General features: G+C 49.0%; 1 protein-coding gene across 4 annotated transcripts in view; it reads left to right on the forward strand.

Annotated features, from left to right (window-relative positions):
- The window catches only part of Ppp1r16b (protein phosphatase 1, regulatory subunit 16B), a 99602-nt gene that overhangs the window by 26745 nt on the left and 45469 nt on the right, over positions 1 to 27388 (forward strand). For all 4 annotated transcript variants that reach the window (NM_153089.4, XM_011239493.2, NM_001159662.1 and 1 more), the window contains exon 2: positions 2385 to 2733. In NM_153089.4, the coding sequence (NP_694729.1) occupies positions 2484 to 2733 (250 nt within the window). In that variant the 5' untranslated portion in view covers positions 2385 to 2483. The remainder of the gene's footprint in view (positions 1 to 2384; positions 2734 to 27388) is intronic.

Below are 27388 nucleotides of genomic sequence, written 5' to 3' on the forward strand. Positions count from 1 at the left end.
AGGCAGATTGTGTTGTTTTCCTTTGAAGGCTCTCCAAGGCCTGTGTTCTGGTGGAGGAGGGGTAGGGAGGGGTGGGGGAAGAGGAGGGGCTTCAACCAAACGTTTCCAGGTCCAATGGTAAGCAAACTTTGGGGTTTGGGAGCACTTTAATCCTTGAAACTCAGGATCCTAAAAAAAATCTTTTGTTTATACAAACTGTTTATTTTTTAATATTTTAAATTTTATGAGACAGCCTCCCAGTTCCAAACTGAGGGCTGGCAAGATGGCTCAGTTGGTAAATTTGCTTGCCACCAAGTCTGATGACCTGGGGTTGGTCCCTAGAATCCTCATGGAGGGAAGAAAGACATCGACTCTTGCAGGTTATCCTTTGACCTCCACGTGTATGTACATCATGGTGCTATGCACATTCACACACAAACCAAATAACATGTAAAAAATATAAACCTATCATGTGTTATAACCATGCTGGACATTTTGATGAAAAAAAGAGTAACTGTCCTAAACCAACCAAAAATAGTGAGAGAGAGAGAGAGAGAATGAGAGGGAGAGGGAGAGAGAGAAAGAGAGAGAGAGGGGAGAGGGAGAGAGAAAGAAAGAGAGGGAGAGAGAGGGAGAGAGAGGGAGAGAGGGAGAGAGAGAAAGAGAGAGAGAGGAAGAGAGAGAGAAAGAGAGAAAGGTAAAGAGAGAGGGAGAGAGAGAGGGAGAGAGAGGAAGAGAGAGAGGGAGAGAGAGAGAAAGAGAGAAAGGGAGAGAGAGAGGGAGAGGGAGAGAGGGAGAGAAAAAGAGAGAGAGGGAGAGAGAGGGAGAGAGGGAGAGAAAGAGAGAGGGAGAGAGAGGGAGAGAGGGAGAGAAAGAGAGAGGGAGAGAGAGGGAGAGAGAGGGAGAGAGGGGGAGAGAGAGAAGGAGAGGGAAAGAGAGAGGGAGGGAGAGAGGGAGAGGGAAAGAGAGAGGGAGAGAGGGGGGGAGAGAGAGAGAGATGCTGTTTATACTTTGCACATCTCTGTGTTGGGCTTTACATGTGAGTGTCACAGCATGTCTGTGCTAATCTGGCACACGTCTCCTGCTGGACATCACGAGGACCCTTGCACACCAGGGTCACAACGTGAATGGAAAAGGTTGACTAAGAGTTTTGACTTCGTTGAAACCCACGGGGTGCCCAGGCCGATCTTTGAGAACCATGGCAGCTACACCTTACTTACGTCCTCGTGTCCATCCTCGTTACAGTGTGCACCACAGCGAGCAAAATAACAGAAGCTGAAGTGCCTGGCGTCGTGTGTATGATGATTTGGCTTCTAGTTGTTGCTTTTTTTTTTTTTAAGGCTGGGTCTCATGTGGTTCAGACTAGCCCTCAAACTCACAATGTAGCCAAGGATGACCCTAAACTTTTCATCCTCCTGCCATTACTTCGTTACTTCGGCAGGGCTGGGATCACAGGCATTCACTTCCACACCCCGTTTATGTGGTGCTGGGGATGGAATCCCGACTTGGTTCCTGCCAGCTAAGTGCTCTACCTGCAGAACCCTATTCCCAGCCCAAAGGCTTCCTTTTCCACACCGTTCGGTCTGGGGTTTCCTGGGTTCGCCAGTCCCCATGGTGTCCTGAGCTCCAAGAATGAATGCCCTTTGGTTCCAGTGTCACATAACTTATTTCAAAGTAGGATTCCTTTGTACAATAATGCTGCCAAGATCAGGCTCTTGTTAGCGAACTATGGCTTGAGAGGTGAGTGTTCGCATCAGGGCCTCCCAAACCTATGACATCACATAGGTGACAGCGGGACCTGCGACCTGCAGACTGGTTGCCAAGTCAACAGGCACCATCTTCCCAGCATCCACTTGGCTCACCTCCCACCTTTTTACCTGCCTTACATCATTTTCCATATAAATAAGGAGAACGCCCCTCCCTTACTCTCTCCCCTCCTCCCTTTCTGCTGCTACCTTGTCTCTCTCACTCTCTCAACAAAAACCTTGGTCACGTGGAACTGCCTCGGCCTAGTGTGCTGTTGAAACTCGACCCACCATTCTAACACATCAGTGAGCAAGCACTATCATGCAGCAGAACTTTCTGGAATAATGGGATGGCTTCTATCTGGGCATTCAACATAGAAACCACTAGGAAGTCTGCACTTGGATGTGTCAGTGAGATTGGGTTTTATTTACTGTAATTAATTCAATGTGAGTGGCCACCACTGGCTCAGCTCACAGCAGGGCCAGGCCTTGCTGGGACTCCACTCTAAGAATCTGCCCTTTTGCTTTTGGCACAAATAGAGAACCTCAAAGGAGCTTTGAACTCGGTTGTGGGAGGTCAGGTGACTTTGTATACTCTGCGATGTGTGTGTCGTCGTCGGGGCTGACCAGTCCATCTCTGTGTCTGTCTCCCTGCTGCAGGCCCCACCATGAGGCTCCAGCCCCTTGGGAGCCCCTGTGCTCCCCTGGCCCCGGGCTCACCGCGCTAGCCCCAGGCAGAGCAAGGGCAGGCGCGGGGCCATGGCCAGCCACGTGGACCTGCTCACAGAGCTGCAGCTGCTGGAGAAGGTGCCTACGCTGGAGCGCCTGCGCGCAGCCCAGAAGCGCCGGGCTCAGCAGCTGAAGAAGTGGGCACAGTACGAGCAGGACCTGCTTCATCGCAAGCGCAAGCATGAGCGGAAGCGCAGCACGGGTGGACGTCGCAAGAAGGTGTCCTTCGAGGCCAGTGTAGCGTTGCTGGAAGCCTCACTGAGGAATGACGCCGAAGAAGGTAAAGTCCCCTGCTCTCCAGGGCACCGACTGTGCGGGGTGTGTGTGTGTGTGTGTGTATATATAAAAACCATACACAGCTGTGCCTGAGGTCCAGTGCGCACCATACCATCAGCCCACATTAGGAAGGGGATGGCCCTAGGAAAGATCTCTCCCCAACTTCTGAGACAGTCTCATGTAGCCCAGGCTGGCCTCCAGCTTGTAATGCAACCTTGAACTTCTGATTCTCCGGAGCTGGGATCGCAGGCCTGTGCCTTTGCACAACCTTCCCACCCCCATCTCACCCCCACCCCATCCCACCCCATCCCCACCGCTACTTCAGCTTTATCTTAGCTATTTTCATTCTTGGAGACAATGAGTCCAGCTTTTGGCTAATGAATACAATAACAATTTCCCTTCCCTCCCACAAATATTTACAGACAGACTGCTTCCTGCAGCACTGGTACTCTGCACGCAGAATAATGAGCACGTGATATCCCACCCAGCCCCACCCCCACCCCCAGCCAGACACTCCAGGATGCTAGGATGTTGCCTTTCTCCGAGTCCTGTCTTCTCCATGGTCCTCACTTGGCCCCTGGCATGGTGTTCTGGTATCTTCTTTTCCACACTGGGAAGGAGCCCAGGGTCTTACCGAACAAGGCAGCGCTCAGTCACAGAGTCACATCCCTGATCCAGTTCTTGGTTCACTTTCCACTGTTGTGTTCATGCTGTAAGGTGATTAAGATGGCTCAGAGGTTCAGAGCACTGACTGCCCTTCCAGAGGACCTGGGTTCTGTTCCCAGCACCCACATGGCAGCTCACAACCAGCCCGGGGATCTGACATGCTTCTGCCCCCCCTAGGCATCAGACATAGTCACCCCACAGACATGCATGCAGACAAACACCCATACACATAAAATAAGAATAATGAACATTTAGAAATGTATCTAGACCCTGGAGGCAGACATCTTGGGTGTAAGACTGGTTGTGCAGGTCCTCATGTGACCCTGGCACAGAGAAGTCCTTTAACTGTCTGTCCTTAGACTCTGCTTATATAAAACGGGGGAGACAGTCACATCCTCGTGAAGGCCTTGTGAGTGTTCAGTTGGGTGATTGCCCCTGAAGTATCTTGCACATGGCCCTTCGTGTTAAGTATGTGGCTATGAATTTCTTGAAATGTTGCTTTTTGAGTTTTGAGACAGGCTCTTAAGTAGCTAAGACTGGTCTCTGTGTATCTGAAGATGACCATGAATTCTTGATCTTCCTGCCTCTTAGATGCTAAGATGGTAGTTATAAACCACCTCAGCTGGCTTATTGATATGTTTTATTATATTATAACATATATATTTTTTGAGACAGAATTTCTCTGTGTGACCCTGGCTGTCCTAGAACTCACTTTGTAGAGCAGGCTGGCCTCAGACTAGGGGATCCACTTGCCTCTGCCTCCTGAGTTCTGAGATTAAAGACGTGAGCCACCACACTCAACCATGTTGTTATCTTTTATTTCGTTAAATGTGTGGCTTATATCGTCATGGAATTTCCATAAGTCTGGAAGCAGAGACCAGTGCACACCACAGTGTCCGGGATGATTTCATTCTTCAAACTGTGATTGTCACAGTCAATGCAAGTTCACACCCTTACCCTGGACTGGTTATGTTTAATAATACCCATTTTACAGATGGGGATATTGGAGTCAGAGAGATTTAGAACCTTGATCCAGATGGTCTAACAGGACCAAAACCCCTAGGATACCACCCTGTCGCTTTTCAGGTTTGCTTTCCACTGCCAGGATGCTTGGAGGACTCAGGCTTCGATCAGGCTTCCTTTTCTGTGCATAGACACACGCTTGCTCATTATAGCTGACGTTTGTGCATAGGCCTTTTGACCACTCAGTAGCATCTGCCTTACCCCTGGAGAGGTCTGTCTGTGTCTGCTGGGCCCATCTGCACCCTCTCCTGGTATTAGGTACTAAAGCAGTCACTGGAAGAGCTGAGGGCTGGTATCACTAAGAACAGGGACTCTCCTAGGCTGAGCATCCCTAACCATGGAAACTGGAAACATTTCGGGTGCCTACATGATGTCCCACATAGAAACTAACACACCTGACCTCATGGGGTGGGTTGTAAAGTGAAAGTGGGCTAGAAATTACACTCAAACTGCTTGCAGCAAGTACCCAGGAAACAGAGCGAACGTATGTTGACTTGGGTCCTGTGCTTAGGATATCATCCTGTACACCAAACACCTCTTTCGAAAGCCTTTCAGATAAGAGACACCAACCTGTGCTCGCCTTACCCTTTGAGTTCCAGAATGCTCTGAAAGCTCCGTTCAGATCCTGTTTTTATCCTGGTGATGCAGGGCCTCTAAGATGTGAGCAGGGACAGGGTCCCAACCCGCTGAGCTTCCAGCTGCTCAGGTAGAGCTGGGGTGAGCCCCTGAGAGGCCGGGTGGCTCAGACTGGGGATGTGGCCCTGGGGCTCCTTCCACGTGCAGTTTGGTTTGCTGGGTGACGTGGCGCCCTATCCCACTCAGGGGGTGGCTGCCTCATGACAAAGTCTAATTTTTGGTAGGCGTGGCAGTTCACCAACTCCTCTCTCCCAACTTGTCAGTTATCCCCTTCTTTGGGAAGCCCCATTCCCCTCTCCAGGGGCCTCTGCAGAGGCTCTGGGAATTGGCCATATGTTATAGAATAGCTAGCAATGACATGACACCTCCCCAGCCCACTACTCAAATATCATCCCTTTTTGATAGTCAAGTGCCTTGCTTAGAAGAAACATAGGTCAGAGTTTAACGACACCCCTCTACCACATTCCTAGCCTACAACCTTGAACAATTTGTTTTGCCTCTCCAGTTTCAATTTTTAAAATCTGTGTCACAAAGCACGAAGGGCTTGGCTTCAAGAAAGTGTGGCAGGAATTAGAAATTGTTCAAGGTGTATGTTGTTCAGTGGACGGAGGGTTTGCCTAGCGAGTGTGAGGCCTTGTGTTTGAACCACAGGACTCTATCATCTGACCGTAGTGTCACACACCTGTGATGCTGGTACCAGAGACAGGAAGATCAGAAATTCTGTCATCCTCAGCTACATACTGAGTTCAAGGCCCCAGTCCAGGCTACATGTGACCCTGTCTCTACAGAACAACAAGCGAGCATCCTTGACCTTTGAAAGTTTCCCTGAACCCTGAGCCTGAACAGCAATAATTTAAATGGTTCTTCAGGTTCAAAGACTTTAATGCTTAAAAAAAAATCAAATTCATACAGATGAGTTCTTATTAAAATTAAACATTAGAGAGATGTGCAGAGCAATAGGTCCCTTCCTCTCCCTTCTTTCTCCTCTCTCTTTTTTCTCCCTGTTTCCTTCTGGCAGTTTTTCTCCTTTGTGGACCAGGAGGCTCATAGACCTCCTTATCTCCAGAAGTTTTTAATGCAAGTAATGACATCTTGGAATCTCTGTCACGTGACTCTAGTTTTCACCCACACCCCCGCCCCCTTATGATGTCTTGCAGTTATGTCTGCCAGACAGACCGCAGCACAGCAGACCCGAACAGTTCACTGTTCGGTAACATTTTTTTTTTTGCAGTTGGCTTCACCAGACTCCTTAAAATGTCCCTAGTAGTTTTTCTTGTGAAAAGTGAACTTTTGAGCAGGTGTCTTAAGTGTTTACCTTGGGTGAATGTGGAAGCACGGTTGAGCACGGTTGAAGTCCTTAAATCTGATCGAGAAAGGATCTTTGGGGTCGGTGTCATCGTGGTGTGTGGAATGCGGTAGGGGTTGCATGACAAGGACCCTGGGGTCCACGGGTGGATGTGTTTGAGGCTGCCAGCAGTCAGCAGCTCTTTTACTTGCTGAGCTCAGCTCAGCTCCCTGGCAGCCTGACCGAGCCCACTGTGCCTGGCTGGCTGGCTGAGTTGGTGTTTGAGAGGCTGCTGGGTTCACATTGGCGTGGGAGCACAGGGTGGGAGCACAGGGTGGCAGCTCCAGGGTGGCAGCTCCAGGGTGGCAGCTCCCCACTCCCTCAAGCTCAGAGCATTCTGAGTCAGCTTCCCCACCTGCAGTGGGGGTGTGTGTGTGAGTTGTTCCCCCTGAAGAGCACTCCTTCTCTGGCTAATGTCCTTGACCTTGGACCCACTCGAGCCCCATCCTTCCCACTTCCAGTATCTTCCATCCCTCCACCAGGCTCCCCTGATGTTCCCTGAGGTCTTTCCTCTCCTCTACACCTCTGGGTGGGTGGTTCCCTCACCTGACTAGCCTCCCTGACTCTTCAGGTCCAGAAGGAGAGCTATCCACAGACACCTTCGCCATCACTACCATAGAAGCCCTGTACCTAGATAGCCCTGCACCTAGCTGTTTCCTAGAGGCAAGGGAGAGCCAGGGAATTGGGCTGCAGTCTGTCCTCCCGAATTGAGACCTCAGCTCTACCGCTAATGACCTGCACATTTCGGGGGTGGGTGGGTAGTGGTGACCTGACTTCTCCAGTCCTCAGTTTCTTCGATTGAGCTCCTTAAGAACGCACCTGCCACGTGACGTTGAGGGGATGACTTGAGTTGGAAAATGCTGAGGAGGTGTGGTAAGACGTGGGGAAGCGGCAGGGGCTGTTATTTCTGTGGTACCTATTATTCTCCATTTGCATAAGCTCTCCTTGTTATGTATTCTGACTCTCACCTTCATGATTATTTATCAGGTACTGTGCACCAGGCCGGCTGCTTTTCTTACGCCACCTCGCCTAATCCTCATGGTAGTCAAACCCTATTTTGGAAAAGTAACTTGGGTTTTTTTTTTTTTTTTTTTGCATATCATAAGATGCACTGCCCATTTTTAACTATTCAGTTTAGGGGTTTTCCACAACACCCCAGAGCTCTGCACCCAGCTACTTTTAGAACTTATTCATCACCGCCTGCTCCTGTGCAGTCATGCCCAGGTCCTGCTCCCAGTCCCAGGCAACCACGAATCATGCAGTGTAGGATCCAGTTTTAAGCTTGGCCAGGTTGTAGTGCACGTGGGCGCTTGCTCCTTTGTTTCAACCTTATAGTGCTCCACTGTATGGGTATACCACAGTCAATTTCCACTCACCGACACCTGAGCATGTGGGTCCTCGCCGTTTTGGGTTGATGATCCAATGCTGCTAAGAACATGGTGTTCGAGTCTTTACGTGGACATCATCATTATCCATCATTTTTGGGTGGATCATTTTGTGTGGAAAAGAGCTGCTGGGTCACATGGCTCATGTCCTCGATGTAACTTGCTAAGAAACAGATGAATGGTTTTCTATGGGTTTTAGAGTAGGCAAGACCACCACGGCTGGGAATAAGAGGTCTAGCTACCCCAAAAGCCAAGAGCCTATGGCCAGCAGAAATACCAATATCCATAGACCCAAAGGAGCACAAATTACAACCACAGATGAGCTGTTGTTTTACAGGAAAAAGCGAAAGCGAGAGGTACCGATGAGCTGGGGGGGGGGGGGTTGGAGACGCAGTTGAGTCCTGGGTCTGATTTGTAAGCCCCACAGAACCCTGCAGATGACTCAGCCTCTCTAAGCTTCCAAATCTGCCCTGCAAATGGGCTTGCGGAGGATAACAGTACTGCCTCTGCTTTAGAAAACCTACCAGGTTGTAGCTTATGTGTGTGCTTACGTTTTGGCTTCAGCCTTGTGGTACCTCACTGGACGGGCGCGGCTCAAGTGTTTTCCACTCACCAAGGCAGGGGAAGCCTACTTAGGTGAAACATGCAGAAATTAAACATGTAAAGCGATTCTAAAGCTCTGTTCTGATGCTGGCAAAATGGCTCGGAGGGTGAAGGCACTCGCCACTAAGCCTATGGCCTGAGTTTGGTCTTCAGAACCCACGTGGTGGAAGGAAAGAACCAGCTCCCATAGGTTGACCTCCATGTGTGTGCCATGGCACAGAACACACACACACACACACACACACACACACACACACACACACAGAGCGTAACAACAACAATAATAAAAAGACTGTCTGCCATAAGTTAGCGTGAGGTGCAGGACCCTCATCTGCTCAGCCCTGGCTAATCTGAAGGAAATGGTTCTGACTTTCATTTTTGATGATGTTTGAACAGGAAATTCTCCTTTCCTCTCATTCTAAAAATAATGCGTCCTTGTAGAATATTCCAAAAACCATAGGAAAGGGAAGCACTAAGAAGATAAGGCTCACATATACAATGACTACCAACAGCCTCGGGTAATATTTTCATCTTTATCTAGGAAGTACCCCGTGCTTTCCCATGGGGTGTATGAAGGAAAGTTTAAGTAAGGGGTGGAATGTGGAGGGCTTGTTTACTTAACCGCTGAGAACCCTGAGAGCTTCTGTTTAGCAAGGGTCTGTCATGAGTATCTACCGCATTATAGGTTAGGCACACACCTGTAGTCCTAGGGTACAGAGTCTGGGACTGAAGGATTGTGAGTTCGAAGTCAGCCTGGGCTATATATTGAGACCCTGTCTCAAAAATAGGCGGATGGGCAGGAAGAGAGGGTTCAGCAGTTAAGAGTACCGACTGTTCTCAAAGAGGACCTGAGTTGAGTTTTTAGCCCCCATGTCAGGTGGCTCACAACTCCAGGGAACCCAATACCTCCTTCTGGGACTCTTTGAACACCTGCATTTGCACGCACATACCCTCACAGACTCACATACGTAATTAAAAACTTAAAAATTAAATGAAGAAATTAAAATATCCGGGTACATTTTCTTTGGTCATTAGGTCAGAGTTGTACCCTGTTGGTTTTTATGTTTCTTCTGCACAGTGGAGCTCATCAACTGGCTAAAACAGATGTTTCTGTCTTCCGTGGGAAGGCAGGGCCAGCTTTGCTGGGCTGCTCTAGCTGGGATCTCTGTTAGGATGTGGCCACTCTGAGGTTCCCATGAGGCTGGAGGATCAATGCCAAATGCTCTTGAGTAATGTGGTCAGATACTGTGTCCTGTCTTAATAGGGTCTTTGAAATCAGATTTTTAATAGATTGACATCTCTTCTAATGTTCAATGTAATGAGATTTACAGGCCAAGCCCTGCCCAGCTTCTCTCAGTTACAGATTTGGGGTTTGCCTTTTGCACACACACAATGTATTTTGATCACATCCTCCAGCATATAGATTTTTAATGCCGACCTCTGAATGGGAGTCTGAGTGTACCATCATCTGTGCAGTCTCTCTTGTTACTGCACTCTGAGCTGTCCCCAGGTTATTTTCCTAATGTAAACCTTGCATTCTATCAATGTATGGAAGGAAGCCTTTGGCCACAGCTTGGATTATTAATTAGGGTGGATTCTTAGAGATTTGTTGGATGTGAGTATATAAAAGCCTGTGAAGTTTCCAGTAGTGTCTCTAGTAAGGTTTCACTGCCATGTTCTGCCAGGCCTGCTTTGCCCTTGCTTTGCAAATTCTCACTGGATTGCCACCAGATACATTGGTGGTGTGAATAAGAATGGTTCCTATAGACGCATATATCTGAATGCTTGGTCCCCATTTGGTGGAACTGTTTGGGAGGGATTAGAAGTTGTGTTCTTGGTATATATGTGTGTGTGCATACATGTGTAGATGTGTGTGTGTGTATGTGTGTGTGTGTGTTGGGAGGTATTAGTAAGTGCAGGCTTTGAGGTTTCCAAAGCCTATAATAATATAAAGCCTCTCCCTGCCTGTGCTTGTCGATCACTGTGTGAGTTCTCAGTGACTGCTTCCAGCTGCCACACTCCCTGTCACAATGGTCATGGACTCTCACTCTCCGAAACTGTATTCCTCAATAAACCATGTCTTCTATAAGTTGTCTTGGCGATGGTGTCTCTTCATAGCAATAGAAAAGTAAGACACGCTGGGCGTGGTGGCGCACGCCTTTAATCCCAGCACTCGGGAGGCAGAGGCAGGCGGATTTCTGAGTTTGAGGCCAGCCTGGTCTACAAGAGTTCCAGGACAGCAAGAAGAAGAAGAAGAAGAAGGAGGAGGAGGAAGGAGGAGGAAGGAGGAAGGAGGAAGGAGGAAGGAGGAAGGAGGAAGGAAGGAGGAGGAGGAGGAGGAAGAGGAGGAGGAGGAAGAGGAGGAGGAGGAGGAAGAAGAAGAAGAAGAAGAAGAGGAGGAGGAGGAGGAGGAGGAGGAGGAGGAGGAGGAGGAGAAAAGTAAGACACTCACATCCACCTGTAGGGATTTTCTCATCACTCTGTAAAATGTATTTAAGGCTGAGAAACTCTCCCTAATCTTACTGATTGCCTGTTGCTTGTTTTCTGAACTACCTGGTTTTTTTTGGTCTATATTTTCTACTACCCCCAAAAGTTTATTTGTTTTTAAATTGTGTTTAATGGCTGTTCATGTTTGAGAAGGGAAGATGGGTGAGAAGGGGAACAGTGGGAGGGGGTGTCAACCCTCTGCTGTCAGTCACGGTTCATGTGCTTTCTACAGTATGTACCTTTATGTGCTTGCTTTAAAGCTGTTTTAAGAACATAGTTTATTTTCACAGTGCTGGAGCTTGAAGCCAGGGATTTGGCATGCTAGGCAAGGACTCTACCACTGAGCCACACCCCAAGCTATGGTTATGGTGAAGGTTTTGTTTATGCCTTGAAGGTCTTAACTTTATGTAATAAAAATCTATAACTGCTTTCCCCATTCTCTTATTATTTTATCATTTTCTTTTATACCCTTAAAAGCAAGAGTTTGGGACAGGAGAGTTGGGTTAGCAGTACTTGTTGCTCTTCCAGAGGACCCAAGTTTGGTTCCTAGCATCCACAAGGGGGCTCACGACTATCTATGACTCCAGTTCCAGGGGATCTAACACAGTCTTTGGACCTCCTTGAACCTCAGACACACACAGGGTGGATATACATATGCATACGCACATACGTGCAGGCAAAATACCCATACACATAAAACCTAAAATAGAGGAACCTTTAAAAGAGAGTAGGGGTTTGGAAAATTCAAGTTGAAAGCCAGCTCTCCCCATGGACTGTTTTGTGACAATGTTTTCTTAGGGCAGAGCTATGACTGTGTATCATCTGTGACAGCGGTCACACAGTTGAGTTTGTAGCAGAAACCGCAGAGCTCATAAAGGTGAGAGTATTTACTCAGTGTCTTGACCTTCAGAGAAAATACCAATCAAGTTTCAAGCATTTCCTCATCTTGCAATACCTAATCACTTGCAATTTCTTCCAGGTCTCCGTGACATTGTTTAACTAAATCAAACATGTAATCCCACTGGAGTTCATTTTAGTATGAAGTAGTAAATGAAAGCCTGTCTCTATTTTCTTCTCCAAGAGCTATCAGCTTCTCAACACCCCTTGCTTTCCATAAGGACTTTGACACTGCTTTTAGGCCCCAGGGCCTCCTCTGCAAATATGGGAACCTGCCAAGCTCATTCTTCAAGACCCGGGGCTCCATATTGTGGCGGGATGCTTGACTGAAAATTGTGTTAATAGTACAGCTCAATTCTTACAGTGCTGGGACTCGAACCCAGAGCTCGTGCATGCCAGGAAAAGGCTCTACCACTGAGCCACACCCTAAGCCGTGGCTATGGTGGAGTTTTTCTTAATGCTTTGAAGTCTTATTTTTTATGTGACAAACCTAAGAATGCTTGCCTCATCCTCTCATTGATTTTATCCTTTGCTTTCAGTTTCTCTGAACAAGGCTTAGAAGACTTGCTCGACAGCCATGTTAGTCCTTCTCCTTGGCTTCTTTTTCAGAATGTCTTGATTCTTATTGGGAATTCATGTAATATTTAGGCCTTGGTGAAGTCTCTCTCTCTGAACATTTGGAGGTATTGATTGGTGCTATAGTAACCAATAAATTTAATTTGGACCAAACTGCTGCCCTCTTTGCCATGGTGAGCTTTTTCTAAGTAGGTCTGGAGTATAGGGGCTAGAAAGCGAGTCTGTGTTTCTCCTGGGAACATTTCGTGTTCTTGAGGGATGCTGGGGGTGAGGGTTGTCTTTTTTTCTATCTGTTGAAGTACCATTTTTCTTCCTGAGAGGAAAGCTGTTAGGCATTGTCTACCAATGTCACATCAATGTCTCTATCTTGAGTTTTCAGCAGGTTCTTTCAGGGTTTTCTATGTAGAAAAAAACCAGTTTTTGCCAAAAGCATGTTTGATCCCCCTGTTTGATCAGGAGGGAATCAGGAGGGGATCAGCCTGCTCCATGCTCCCTCAGCTGTCTCTTCTCTTCAGCCTTCTGCTCCTCCCACTGTGTCTATATGGCCAATATATTCAAGTAAATATGGACACTTAACGTATATTTAGTGACATGTGGCTTTGAGACTTGGGAACATCCTCTACAGACTGTGTCCTCCCCAGAATCTAATCTGGCTATCCTTGGAGTGACTGATAGACACCTTTCTTTCTGGTCGAGTTTGTCTCTTCGTTTGGGGTATATCGCACATGTGTGTGGGTGCGTGTTTGTGTGTGTGTGTGTGTGTGTGTGTGTGTGGGTGCGTGTGTGTGTGTGTGTGTGTGTGTGTGCAAGTGCGTGCTGAACCCTTGGCGCACTCACATATACTAGGAAAGTTCTTCACCTCTTTGCATCTAGCTCTCTTTTTACTTTTTTATTTTGAGACCGGGTCTTAATTGCTGGACCTGGCCCCGAACTCACTGTGGTGCCCAGGTTTGGCCTTGAATTTGCAGAGACTCTTCTTCCTCAGCCTCTCTAATAGTTGAGACCACATTGGCTGAGCCACCAGGACTGACCTACCTAAGTCCCTCCCCATTCCCTCTGTCCCTCTCTTCCTCTTTCTTCCCTCCTTACTTCCTTCCTTACTCCCTTCATAGCTACTATTGGCTTATAGATTTTAAGCAAATAAGCTCCCAGGTTAGTTTCCTGTTAGTTCAGCATCTTCCTGTCCTGAGTTTCTCAGAACTAGCTATGAGTGAGCCTCTTCATACAGGAAGCAACCAGGGGCTGGTTGTGGTTCCGTGTGCTAAGCACCCCACCACTTGCACTCACTCCCAGCAGAAGCCAAATGTCACTGTACCTGGAGTCCTTCCTGGATGCACTTCACTCCTGACATTGAAGTTAAGACTCTAAATTTATCTTGTTGAGTTCTGAACCCATTATCCACCTGCTCAGACAATTTCGGGTTCTTGAATGATAAATTAAGCCTCCCGCAACTCCAGTGACAAAAGCGAAACTCAGCTGCAGCAGAACAGGCTGGCGTCACCAAAAAGCGCAGGAAGATCACAGTTTTAGGCCACGTGGAGAGGGGATTACCTCTGTGTAGTTGAGCCCAGCAGCCTGCGAAGGGTAGATCTTGTCCACTAGGCAATCACGCTGTCCCAGGGCTCAGCAAATCCCAGAACCAAAACTCTGGCTAAAATGGCCTATCGACTCTCTTTTTAGGTCAATCACAGTGGTTAGGTCTGAGAAGCAATGCTGTGATCGGTCCTATCCAAACCGTACGCCCAACCGTGGCATCCATTTCTCCTGTTCACGGACTAACGCCCAGGCTATGCTTTGTCTAAACCAAGACAATGGGATGCTATGCCTGGAAGCAGGGACCACAGGTGCCGACGAGGCCATAGCTGCAAACTGTACTTGTTACTTTTCTCAGGCAGAGTACCCGACTGATGCAGCTTAGAGAAATGAGGGCTTAATGTGGCTCATGGTCCATTGTGGTGGGGAAGGTGGCCTGATGGCTCAGGCAGTCTGTAGTGGTGGCAATGTATGGCATGTAACTGGCAGTTGGTCTATGGAAAAGAAAACAAGAGACTCTGCTTTGGAAAGAGCCATCCTTCCCTACAAAAGCTCAGGTGTGTTTTCTCCGGGGGCTCCACAAACTGACAGCAACAGAATAGAAGTATAGGCAGAGAACTCTGTGGCTCCCACCACCCTGGGCTCTGTCGGTTTGGTAGTGAGTAGTGAGCTGTGCCCGCCCTTGGAGCTAAGCATCTAGCAGAGTCACCTTGAACAGAACCAAGCACCCACATGCTTTCCTGAGGACGGAGGTGTTATAAAGAGGACCTTGTCAGGAATAGACATCAGGCAAAGGAAGCTAGCAGACCCTGCGTGAATGATACGCTCTGCATGCTTTCCTGAGGAGAGGACACTGTGACCAGCACCTTTGAAGACACCCATCCTGTTGCTAAGCACACTCTCTCACTGGAGAAAGGAGCCTTCCGCCTCTCTTGGCTCCGTGCCACTACACAAAGGTACTCACGCACCTCCCTGCAACCTTCTGATTGTGACTTGTTTCCCTGACCAGGTCTGCCCACACACAGAGTGGGTTGATCATGCTTAAATCAAGTCTCGCACGCAAGGCCATTCCCATCCGCCTGTGATGACGACCTTGTGCTTTGGGTGTGGCTGGCTTCTTATCTCGGAGAGTAGGAGACTATACCGGGGGAAGAAACCGCTTTCAGTGATCTGGCAAACAGTGTCCAGCTACCAAGGTGATGTCCCTGGTCCTTGGTGAGACTGAGACAATGGAGCCTCCTTGACCTTGTTTCAAACTCAACCCACCACGAGCCCGAACCAGTATCTGCCCCCAGGTTATTAGCTAGGACACACGTGTAAGGTTTGTCACATGTCCACAAAATCCAGATAGTTCCTGTGTTGGCTTTTCACTGTCATGATCAAATACTTTAGACAGTCATGTTGAAAGGAGGAACAGTTTGCTTTTGGCCCCTGGTTTCAGAGATTTCCATCCATGGTCAGTTGGCTCGGTTGCTTTGGGTCTATGTTGGCCCAGTGCTTCACGCTCAGAATGACCAGTAGAAGAGACTGCTGATCTCACCTGCCACCAAGACTCTTACAGGCTTTAAAAATGAGCAAACCTGAAGCCCTTCTCTCAACTGCCCAGTCATCAAACAGTTCCGTAGGGGGAAGGCTGGGCTTTGAACAACAGAAGAACAGTCCAGATTCTTCCTCAAGTATTCCTCCATCAACACAACCATCTTACTTGTGTGTCAGCAGAGCTGGTCCCCCACCTGTCCTCTGTCTGGCTAATACAGTTGCATCCAGAGCTGGTGAGGACAGAGAAAGGATATAGAAGAAAACAACGGCTCAGGAGGGAGGGAGGGAAACTGCACTTTCCCACAAACCCAGAAAAACTGAGATCAAATCCCACATCCTGATGGACAGGGCTCCAGTACCTCAAAAGAAACTCAAAACACAGGCTTTTTGACTGAGGTACTATGAATGCCCTGAACCCCACAAAGGTGATAATGGCAGCCCTACAGGTGAGTCACGTCTTGTTATAAGCAGCCATCCTCCAAGTCTGTTTATGGATGCTCCGTTACTCCTTGAGTAGTCCTGGTGGTCTTGTGGTATGGTTTGATTTGGCATGTCCCCCACATGTCATATGCTGAAGGCTTGGTCCTCAGCATGGTTTAGAGATGGGGCTTTTGGGAAGCAACTGGATCGTGAGGGCTCTGATCTTGTTGATTGACAGGTGGGTTCGTAGTTGAATGGACTTCTCAGAAGCAGAGGAGAGCCTTGTTGGAGGCAGTAGGTTATTGGGAGTGAGCTCTTATAGCATGGCTTGACCCTCTGTGCTCTCACACAACCTCATCTGTTCTTCCCCTCTTGATGCTTTCTGGCAGCCATTAGCCATGTACCCTGGCTCCACCACACCCTTCTGCTATGATGTTCTGCCTCACCATAGGCCCAGGCACAATGGAAGCAGCCAAGCATGGAACCATGAGTCAAGGCCAATCTTTGCTCATTTGTTAAAAAATATTATTACATTCATATTTAATGTGTGTGGGGTGTGGGCGTGAGTGTGTGTACATGTAGAGAGGTCAGAGAACAACTTACAGGAGTTAGTTTTCTCCCTCTACCATGTGGGTCCCAGAGATTGATCTCAGGTAATCAGGTTTTGTACATTGAACCATCTTGATGGCCCCTTTCCTCTTTAAGGTTTTTGGGGTTTTTTTGTGGTATTTTTTTTTCACAGCAATGGAATGCTGATTCACACATCTTGCCTTGGTTGTAGTTAGCGGCAGCTAGTGTGAATCTTCTTCCATGTGATTTTCATCAAGCACAGTGCTCTTAGGGCTCTAAGAAGGCAAACACCAGTGCGCAAGTGTCTGCCCAGCCTTTGTCTGTATCATACTTACTGATGTCTCATTGGGTAGAATGAGTCACGTGGCTTAGTTCAGCACCAATGTGGGAAAAGGCACCATTCAGGGGTGGCCACTGTTGTTATAATCCACCATTCATATTCATTCTAGACTTAAAAAATATTATTAGTATATATTTGTTATACAAGGTGATGGGCTTCCTAATGATAGTGTGCTCAAATGAATTATGTACTTTGACCATATTCTTGCCTTGACCCCTCCCCTGTCTCTATTCTCCACTCCCTTTTTCCCCTCTTCTCAAATAGCTCCTCTTATATTTTCTTGTCATAAATATAGGTATATATCTGCATATGTAAATGTACGTGTGTGTGTATATAGACACGGGTTTCACATGTGAGAGAAACATGCACTATTTTGTCTTTCTGGGTCTGGTTTGTTTTGCTTGACACGACATTCTCTAATTCAGCCCATTGCCCTGCCAACACTGTAACTGTCTCCTTTCTGTTTCAGATGTTTAAATTATTCTTTAAAGGTTCATTTACATATTTGTTTTTGTGTGCCCATGTGTGTGCAAGATGTGGGTGAGTGCCCATCGAGGCCAGAAGGAGGTGTTGGATTCCCTGTGAGCACCCTAACATGGGTGCTGAGAACTAGTCTCCAGCTCTCAGCCCAGCCGCTTTTCTTCATTTTGTGGCTGAGGAATCCCCACGGTGTGTCCACTAGGCTGAATCTAATGGGGCTGGCAGCTTTTCTTTAGACCGAAATCCTCACAACGTGATCCGGTGGCTCCCGGCAGTCACGCTGACTGATGGTCAGATGCAGATGCCTCTGAAGTCCCCAGATCTGCTGCATGACCCAAACACCGCAGCCTGGAGTAGGGAATGCCGAGCGTCCGGTTGGCATGGACTCGAAGATGGCGAGGCAGTCAGGACTCAGTGCTGGGCGTGGGCTTGTGCTTACCATGGATTTTCTTGCTTATTAGCTCCAGAGCAGGCCAGTGATTCATGTGATCTCATAATATTTTACTGCATATACAATATCTTGGGTCAGTGTAAAACAGAGACGGGACCAAGCAGTAAGCCACAGCCAGATGCAATGGGTTATTAGTTCACGGGTGCCGTTCGCTCCCATGGAGATAATAAAACAGCTTTCAAGGAGCAGATGACGGGGGAAGTGGACTCGAAAGGGCCTGTGGGTGAGAGAGGGCAGTGCCGGGGTAGGCCTTGAGGCTCAGAGCATGGAATCATGTGACTCTTAAGTTTTAGCCTCTATTCCATAGCCAGGGGCAAATTACTTCAACTCTTTTGGACTCAAGGTTCCTTGGGAAACTGTAATATTCAGAGTTGAAGACTGGGAAGGGGAGCATAGCTGAGGTAAATATTGCTGTTATTTGCTTCTGGTCTCTGTCACAAAAGGCCAGAAGCAAAGTTAGCATGTCTTCCTGGTCTTCCTTCTCCTGTTGCTGCTCGCCGTCTGACTGTATCCACTCTATTGCTCTTTACTAACCTGTCAGTCATTCACACTGAGGGTTGTTCTTACTGTACTCACCTTCCCTTTAGTGTGAAAGAGACGGCGGTTTGTTTTGTAGGTTTGTTTTGTAACAAGCAGGGCCGCGGTGGTGCGTGCTTTTAATCCCAGCACTCAGGAGGCAGAGGCAGGCTGACCTCTGAGTTCAAGGCTCTACAGAATGAGTTCCAGGACAGCCAGAGCTACACAGAGAAAGCCTGTAAAACAGCTTGACCCCACTCACCCCACCCCAACCCCCACCTCCCACCTAGACACACACACACACTACACAATGTGTCACTTAAAGTGTGTTTGCCTCAGGGAGATCTTTCAGGGTCTCTGTAACTAAAAGACCCAGCCTTTAACTTACTTCTGAGTGATACCATAGACTTTTTCTGATCTATTGAGCTAGTGGGACTGTGTGTTTGGATTGGCTCCGGCAGTGTGTATCTTAATTACAAAACCCCTTTGGCAGGCCCCTAATTAGCGTCTGTAAATTGCTCTCTCTAACCTCTTGGAGCCAATGCAATCTGCTCTCTGGTTATTAAAAGATTCCTCAACCCTGGACAATTTTGTTAAAGCTTTCCCAAGTTGCTTGGCACCTAGCTTTTTTGTCAAGAAGACATGGCGGCCACCCTTGCTGGACGGGCTCTGTGTCTGCAGTCACTCCTTCCGGCTCATGGCTTCCTTCTCCATTTGCTGCCTACGCTACTGAAAATAACTTGTGTTCTGGCAAGCCTGAAATGAGATTCCTTCTGATTTAATCAGAGCCATGGCGAAGCTCTTCCAGCTCTCTAGAGGAATCCTCTAGAGCCTGAGGGCCGCTTAGAGGCCGGGCATGGCAAGGGGGTGGAGCCTGCCGGAGCATCACAGTTGGAGCCCTGCCAGGCCCAGCATGGATTTATCTTTTAGCCTTTTAGAGTGAGACCTTGATGGCTTGCAGGTGTTTTGTGGCCTATGCCACGTGGGGTCCATTGTCTCAGTTCCCTGTAACCTCACCTGACAGCCTCAAAGACAGCAGGCAGGACACGGTGTCCCTCCATGCCAGCTGCTCAGGCTGGAGGAGCCAGTATTTTCCAGATAGGGAGAGAATAGGACGTGTTTGTCCCCACTGAAGCTGGGGATTCACTCAGGTTTTGTTTTTTGTTTTTTTCCCAAAGTGGCATTCAACTAGAAAGTGACTGCCCTAGATAAGAGAAGCTGGGGATGATAGAGTAGCTGATGAGTGAGTGTGGGTGGGTGAGAGTGTTGGCCACTAAAGGAGCTGACAAGGTAAGGAGAGGGACTGGGGACAGGGGACAGGGAATGGCTACGAAGAGGGGGTAGCTCTCGAGTGGGTTAAATGTGAGCTGTGGTGGCTGAAGACAGCCCAGCTGGGAGAGGCTGCTCTGCCTTGTGTACAGCTGCCTCCTGTTAGGGCTGGTGTCTGGGTCACAGTTGGTACCCGAACCCGGTCTGCTGCATATCCGTGGGGTACAGCCCTCCTGGACCAGGCTGCGTTGTTACTGTGACAAGGGGGTGGGTGAGGTGGCTAGGTGAGGCTCTCACCTTGGGGAAGATACTCTGAGGACCTGGCATCACCACAGCTCCACCTTTTCTCACCATAACCTACATTTCACCAGCATCCCTCAACCCCTCCTTCTGTCGCTCAGTTCCTCCCTCCCTCCCTTGCACCGTCTCTCCTCTATCTATCTATCTATCTATCTATCTATCTATCTATCTACCTACCTATCTATCTATCTATATTTTTGAGACAGTAGTCCCTCTGTAGCCCTGGCTGGCCTGGAATTCACTGTGTAGACCAAGCTGGCCTTAAAATCACAGACAGCACTTGCCTGCCTCTGTCTCCTGAATCTCCTGCTGCGATATGCACCACCACACCTGGCCCCATTTATTTATCCATTTGTTTGTTGTCAGTGTAGTACCACAGGCTGGCCTTGAAACTCTATGCAGCCGAGGAGGATCTTCAACTTCTAATCTTCCCGCCCCCTCCCAGGATTAAAGGTGTGCCTCACTGTGTCTGCATTTCGTGGTGTTGGAGTGATAGAACCCCAGGGCCTCACGATAGTAGGCAAACACTCTACCCCCTAAGCTACATCCCAGCCTCCTCCCACCCCTGAGCCAATGTCTGTTGGGTGCTTCAGAGTCAAGCAAATCACCATACACCAACCCACTGATGCTCTTAGGGACTCTCTAAACCTCTCGAACATCCCCATATTTCAGATGAACAAACTGAGGCTGGGAGAAGTCTAGTGACTTGCCAGGATCGTGTGCTGTTGGGTTCTATGTGCTGAGTCTGATGCTGCAGCCTGGGACATTCCCCTCTCCTTAAATCCCAGTCTCCCTCCTCTCTAGGTCACTGCACTTGGCAAGGTCTGGGCTAGCAAAAGCTCAACATGAGCCTCCTGCCTAAGCAAGAAACCAGAGGAACAAGCCCAGTGCTCCTGGCCCCCATCTGCCCAGAGGTACAACTGCCTGGCCCCACGGATGCAGACTTCATCTCCAGAGAGGGTCACATAAAGTCCTAGCCTCTGGCCAGGCTCCCCTCAGACATCATTTGCGTGGAGATGTTTATAGTCTGGGTGATTTTCCATCACCCCAAGCATCTGAGAGATGGCGGTCTCCCTTCTATCTGACGCTGTCCTTCGGAGCATCTTAAAACAAGCGTTATGTCAAAGGCCACACTCAGCGAACAGTTTTAACAACATCCTCAGCTAGGCTTTGTGGCATACAACTGTAATCCCAGCCCTGTGGCAACTGTGGCAGGGGGAATCATAAGTTGGAGGCTAGCCTGGACCACAGAAAAACCATCTTCTGCCAGGGATGTAGTTCAGTTGGTAGAGCACTTGCCCAGCATGCACGATGCCCCGGGTTCCATCTCCAGGCCACGTAAACCTGGTGTGATCTTTCAGACCTGTAATTTCAATACTGGGCAGGCTAAGGCAGGAGGATCAAAAGTTCAGAGTTATCCTTGACTACATAGTTAGCCTGGGCTACGTGAGACCCTGTCTCAAACAAAACACTTTATCATCTGGCCAGGTATTTGGAATCATTGCATAAGAATGAGTCTAGGACTTAGAAAAACATGCTAATTCAGGACAGGTTTGCACGTGGGTCCGGAAGAGCCTATCCAACTCCTCCTTTCTCTGGTTAAGCCATCCACTCCAGGAAGCTGGTGACTGGCTACACTGTTTTTCACGAAGGGAGTCTTAAGGTTAAGCGCTGATTAATGGAAGGGGGTTGGACCGGATGTAAACAGAGCAGTAGGTAGGTTTGGGGATGAGCCGAATGCACCCTCCTTGCCTCTGCAGCTGAAAATACATCCTTGAAGCCCACACAACACTGTAGATGCTTCAGAGTTCCATTTTTGGCAAGGATATTCTGGTCTTGGTGTGCTCCATCTAATCTGTAGCTTCTGACTCACGGCACTGGGTGGCAGATCATGGCCTTGACCTGGGTGTCTTCAGGACATAGCTGATGAGCTGGGGAAGGCAGCATCCCCAGGGGGTCTGAGCCTATCGACCTTGGGGTGGATTGGTCTGAGGGCCCGTTAAGGCACCTGGGCACTGTCTGAGCTAGCTGAGGCTGCCATAGACTGAGTACAGTAGGAGGCCTCTTTGATGACACCTGGCTGGGGTTCTCTATAATGTTGAATAAGTTAGAAGAGACTCTTATAGGTAGGGAATGGTACCGGGAAGTCCGTTGTGGATGGACATTCTTGTCCCTCCCACCAGGCTATCTGCGCTGGCAACCCACGTGTCTCCCAGCCCTCTTCAGTCCGATCTCTCCCCGATGTTGTGTTCCTGCAGGAAAGCCCAAATGCAGCCAGTGGTTGGGCAGGGCCTCACCTTTGTTGCCTCGCTCTCCTGGCTCCACCGGGACCCACGTGAGCTGGGCTGAGAACCTGAGCATAAGAAAAGCTATATGAGGAGTGGACAGTGGATGTCAGATGACCACCAGCCCTCAGCCAAAGTCCCCAAGCAGATGAATGGAGGATAAGAACAGCATTAGTGGCGTGGACGTGGAACTGGGTGGACACAGTGGGAAGGAGATAGGAGGCAGAAGTGGGGATGCTAGGATCCTGCAGAGGAAAACAGGGCGCAGAAAGACTTGGAGACCTACTGGGGCTTCTTGCTCGAGTTGGACTTGGGCCCAAAGTCTACTAAATCTGTGCTCATCACTGCATTGTAGCCTGGCACCCTGCAGAGAGTGGAAGGACACACTGACAGCTTGCACAGAGAGTGGAGCTGGAGCCAGGGGGCAGAGGGAAGAACCCCACAAGGCTGGGACATGAAACAAGGCTGACCCTTTGTACAGAGGTCTATAGCACCGTGGCTGACACTGACCATCCTTAGATGCCTTGAAGGTTTCTTCTAGGTCCAAGCACAAGAAAACAAGCCCTAGGAAAGGCCAGTCTGATAAGGAGGGAACTAGGGGTGGGGGGAGCTGAGTGGCTGAGGCCAGGCCAGCTGTATGTCTGACTTCAGAGAGCACAGGGGTTCCTTCTTTCTGTTACTATCTATCCCAGGCAGCCTGAGCATCAGCTCCAGCTGCCACTCACCCAGGCCCCGCCTTCCATCCCTACAGCTGCACCCGTGCTGATGCTCAGATGTGCAGAGGACAAGCAGGGGCCTTCTGGCCTCTGAGGGGAGCGAGATTTTGGTGTGGAAAGATCCTGAGGCTTTCCTCGGAGCAGAGAGCCTTGCTGTGCTCTGCCAGCGGAGGACTGGAGCCCCACCCCCACCCTGTCATGGTGACCCTCAGAGGCACACAGCCCAGCTGTCAGCTTGTTTCCTGATGCTAGCTGATTCTCCCCACATACATCTCAGAGAGGCAAAGATAAACAAATGGGTGGGCTGGGGGGTGTTTCCAGCAGTGGCTTGCAGGGGATGAGATCTTCTTGTCTGACCACTGGCACTACTGACCTCTCCTCCTGTTGCAAATCAGGAGCTTTGCAGGTTCATTCCTTCTCCTACCAATGTTCCTGTCACAGGTTAAACTCCCATGTGACTGTGAGCTGAGATGGGTCCTTGCCACAAGATTGAGGGAGGACTAGGGTTTCCCATAGTTCGTTCCCTCCCTTAGCCCTGGCTATACCCTTACCCCTTTGACTCTATAGTGGTGACAGAAAGAAGAGGGACCTTCACTGGCTTGTGTCTTGACACCTCTGTGCATCTGCTTTGCCTCCCTGGACCTCAGCATTTTTGTGGGGACAGTGATGATTATCAGTTATAGCCACTTGGATGAAACCATGGCTGTTGGTAGGCCTGTTTGGAACAGTGATGAGCCAACAGCTAGGGTAGCCTCAGAGAGATGGGATAAGGAGTCCCATTAAACAAATGCATACAGAACCAGCTGTCGTACTGCCAACTATCTCCATAACTTATGTCCATATATAAACTTACCTGCATTTTTATGATAACTCTGATCCAAATGCTTGTCAGCAGATGAATGGATACATTAAATGTGGTATATCCATACAATGGAATATTATTCTACCATGTAAAGAATAAAGTATAGACACATGCCACAGTAGGTTTGAGCTGGACTTCATGACAAAAGTCAGACAGGAAAGGTCACATGTTATATGATTATATTTGAATTTGCATATTTCAAAAGTGTGCAAATCAGGAAATAGGATGCATTTAATCCCAGCACTCACAAGGCAGAGAGGTAGGCGAATCTCTGTGAGTTCGAGACCAGCCTGGTCTACAGAGTTTCAGGACAGCCAGAGCTATACATAGAATAACAAACAAACAAACAAACAAACAAACAAAATAAGTTAGCAGTAACCTAGGGAGAGGGAGGAAATGAAAAGTGACTGGTTATACAGCTTGCTGTAAGCAAGCACAGAGAGAGAAAGAACTATATCCTACGATGCTTTGCAGGCAGTGAGTCACCCACTGCCACAGCTAGAAGTCAGACTATGGGCATGGCCAAAGGGACAAGGCCTCCTCAACCCAGAGAAACTATTAGTGCCCCTCCTCTTGGGATCTTCGCCTAGTTGGCCTAGGATGGGGAGGGTGAACCAGCAGGAAGTTAGGCTTGGAGCTGTAGACCAGAAGTGGGCGTGTCCTGATGACACCTCTGACCCAGTTTGAGGGCTACAGAAATTGATTTGCAGAAAGATGGTTTCCACTTAATTAGTGTGGCCTGCTTCTGGCTGGGAATGCACCGTTAAATGGGCTGGGTCACCCTGCAATCATGCCAGTGGCCCCAGCTCCTGTCTCCAGGGACATGTCTGCCTCTTGGGCCCTGTCCTCTTTGTGGGGCCACTATTTGGAATGGCTTGAGTTTCCATGTGGAGCCGGAAGCCAGCTTTATCCTCTTCTCTACCCAGGAAACCTAGGGTGGAGCAAGGCAAGCATGAGATGACCCTGGGCTGTGAAGGACCCACTTGGAGGCTCCACCTCCATGTGCATGGCTTCAGCACAGAGCCTGGCACTGACCAAGCCCACACCCTTATGTGTCACCTTCATTTCTAATGCAGCATCTCAGCTGTGGCTATAAGTTAGTGGCAGTCCCCAGACCACAAGTGACAGAGCAGGGTTCCTGGCTCCTGGCACAATCTTCACTTGCCTGTCTTGTGAGGGTATCAAGTCTTGCCTGGTTTTTCAGAACCCTGTAAAGTTTGATTCTTGCTCCTGGTTTTAGGGGGAAGCTTATTATAGTCTGTGGCTCCCTGTGGGTCACAGGGGCATCCTTTTAATAGAGTGTGCATGTGTGGGCCCTGCGACTTGCCTGCTTGCCGTATGACTCTCAGCAAGGGATTTGATCTCTCTGAGCCTTTTCACGTTGGTTGTAGAACTGGGGTCCCGGGAGCACGTTCCTGAACATTCTTGGGAAGAGTGAATGGGGTGCCACAGAAAGTGAGCAACCAAGGTGTCTTGTCCACAGCAGGTGGTTTGCTGTTGTAGGTCCACCAGCCTTTTCTCACCATGGAAGGGGAGGGTAGTATGAGGGGCAACCTGGGCCCAACGTACATCTACTTTTTGGTTTTGTTTTTTTGAGACAGGGTTTCACTCTTTATAACTTGCTAGATTGGAACTCTGTGTAGACCAGGCTTGCCTGGAACTCGTAAAGATCCACTTGCCTCTGCCTCCTGATTGCTGGGATAAAAATGTGTGCACCTCTACTCTTGGCTCTGCACTTTTTTTTCTTTTTTTTTCTTTTTTTTAGAAACGTCTATTCAGTTCAAAGTGATGTTTTTAAAGGGCACTACACTATACTTAGCTTCTTTGACTTCTGCAGCCATTATGTGGATATGCAGCGGATGACGCTGATGTAGGGTGTGGCCCCAGGGGATGGCCTGGTTAAAGATCTACCCCTGTACTGAAGACCAGCTTCCTGTGGGGTCCAGCCAAGAATCACCAAGGTACATGGTTCAGACCCTGGGCTCTGGAGCGAGACCATTTGGGCTCCAACCCCAGCTCCATTCAGTAACCTCAGAAAGACCACTCTGTGCCTCAGTTTCTCCATTGCTTGAGTGAGGCCCTGTTCTCGAGTAATTTTTGGCACAGAGACGGTTCCCTCTGGGTTATGTCAGCATCTGTCGTCAGTTGGCATTTCCCTCCAAAATTGGGCCTGTGTCTGCCACACTGTGTGTCAGTCTTACGCAGGCTGTGGTCGCTGTGGGACTCGGGTTGTCTTTGTCTTTGGTGGCTGTGCAGGGCTGAGGTTAGGTACACAGGTGTCTGCCTGGGCCCGTGGTTTTCATCTGTGGTGGTGGCTTTCCCCTTTAACCTTCTGGGGAACATCACACCATTTGCTCTTACTCGTGAAGCTTTGTTTACCCCACATCCTCACCAGCACTTGTGATTCATATTCTCTCTCTGTCTCTGTCTGTCTGTCTGTCTGTCTGTCTGTCTGTCTCTGCCTTTGGCTCTCCCTCTCCTTCTCTCTGTCTCTCCCTCTCCCTCTCTTCCTCTCTCTGTCTTTCTCCAGTTGTATGTAGCCCAGGCTGGCCTCAAACCTTCTACATAGCTAATGACCTTGAATCCCCAATCCTCCTGCCTCTACCTCCCCAGTGCTGGGATATGCTTGAGCTATAATGCTTGACTCGTTGCCCTGAAGCCATTAATAGAACTATCCTGTGGGTGTGTACTCAAGTCACTTTCGTTTCTTCTAGATGCTTGTGCAAGGGATACTGTACAGTATGGCCCCCAGGGCTCCTTTTGAGGGAGGTACTGGATTAAGGGTTTCAAAAAACCCATCTCGTGGCCTGTGGAAGAGATGGTCCTTATGCAAGGGGGCAGCGCTCTTGTGCCCACCCTCACTCCCTATCCCCCTACTCCCGTATACCCCTGCTTGTAGCTGAGCGTATTCGTCTTCCTTCACAGACACCTGTGAGCCTTGTGTCAGGATGCCTGAGGTTCCTTAGTGAGCAACAGCCGACAGCCGGGACCCCTGCCCAGTGGGGCTGATGACCCTTAGGAGAGCTGATAGCCTGAGACTAACTGGAAGGTGACTGGGCATGGGGGTGGGCTCAGTGGCCAAGCACCTGCCCAGCATTCAGGAGGCTCTGAGTTTGATTCCCAACCTGACAATAATAATAATAATAATAATAATAATAATAATAATAATAATAATAATAATGATGATGATGATGACTAAATGGCAAAGGTCTCTTAGGGCAGATCTCTCTGAGGAAGTGACTTAAGTGACATGAATCCCTGCAGGGTCTAGACATAGAGGTAAATGGCACAAGTAGGGATCTGGGGCAGAGATCCCTGGTGATTGCGTGCCAGCCTGAGAGGTATGACTCCAGTGGGCAGGGAGCTGTCAGGGGAGGCCAGGCTGTATGGATGCCCGACCAACTTCCTTGTTGCCTTTCCAGCTGTGGTGGAGAGCCAGGCCAGCACAGGGCAGCTTCTCCCAGGGTCTAGCTCCATCTCATCTCATCCCAGGGCTGGGACTGGGGAGTGGGCCAGGGTCAGTTGCCTCAGAGAGCACAGGACACAGTGTGACTCCGACGTCCCTCTAGCCTATTCTAAGGCATGCATTGATGCCTGTATCCATTATCTTTGGAGCCTCTTCTTCCCAGGTTTGGCCTGATGTCCTCTCCTTACTGCAGAGCTTAGCCTCAAGGCATGGAAGTCCAGGTTAATGTCCTGGCCACCCTCCTGGCTCGAAGAGAACAAGGTGTTCCACCGCAAAGCCCTGGCCTGAGGACAT

This window comes from Mus musculus, chromosome 2 (genome assembly GCF_000001635.26).
Source record: "Mus musculus strain C57BL/6J chromosome 2, GRCm38.p6 C57BL/6J".
NCBI lineage: Eukaryota > Metazoa > Chordata > Mammalia > Rodentia > Muridae > Mus > Mus musculus.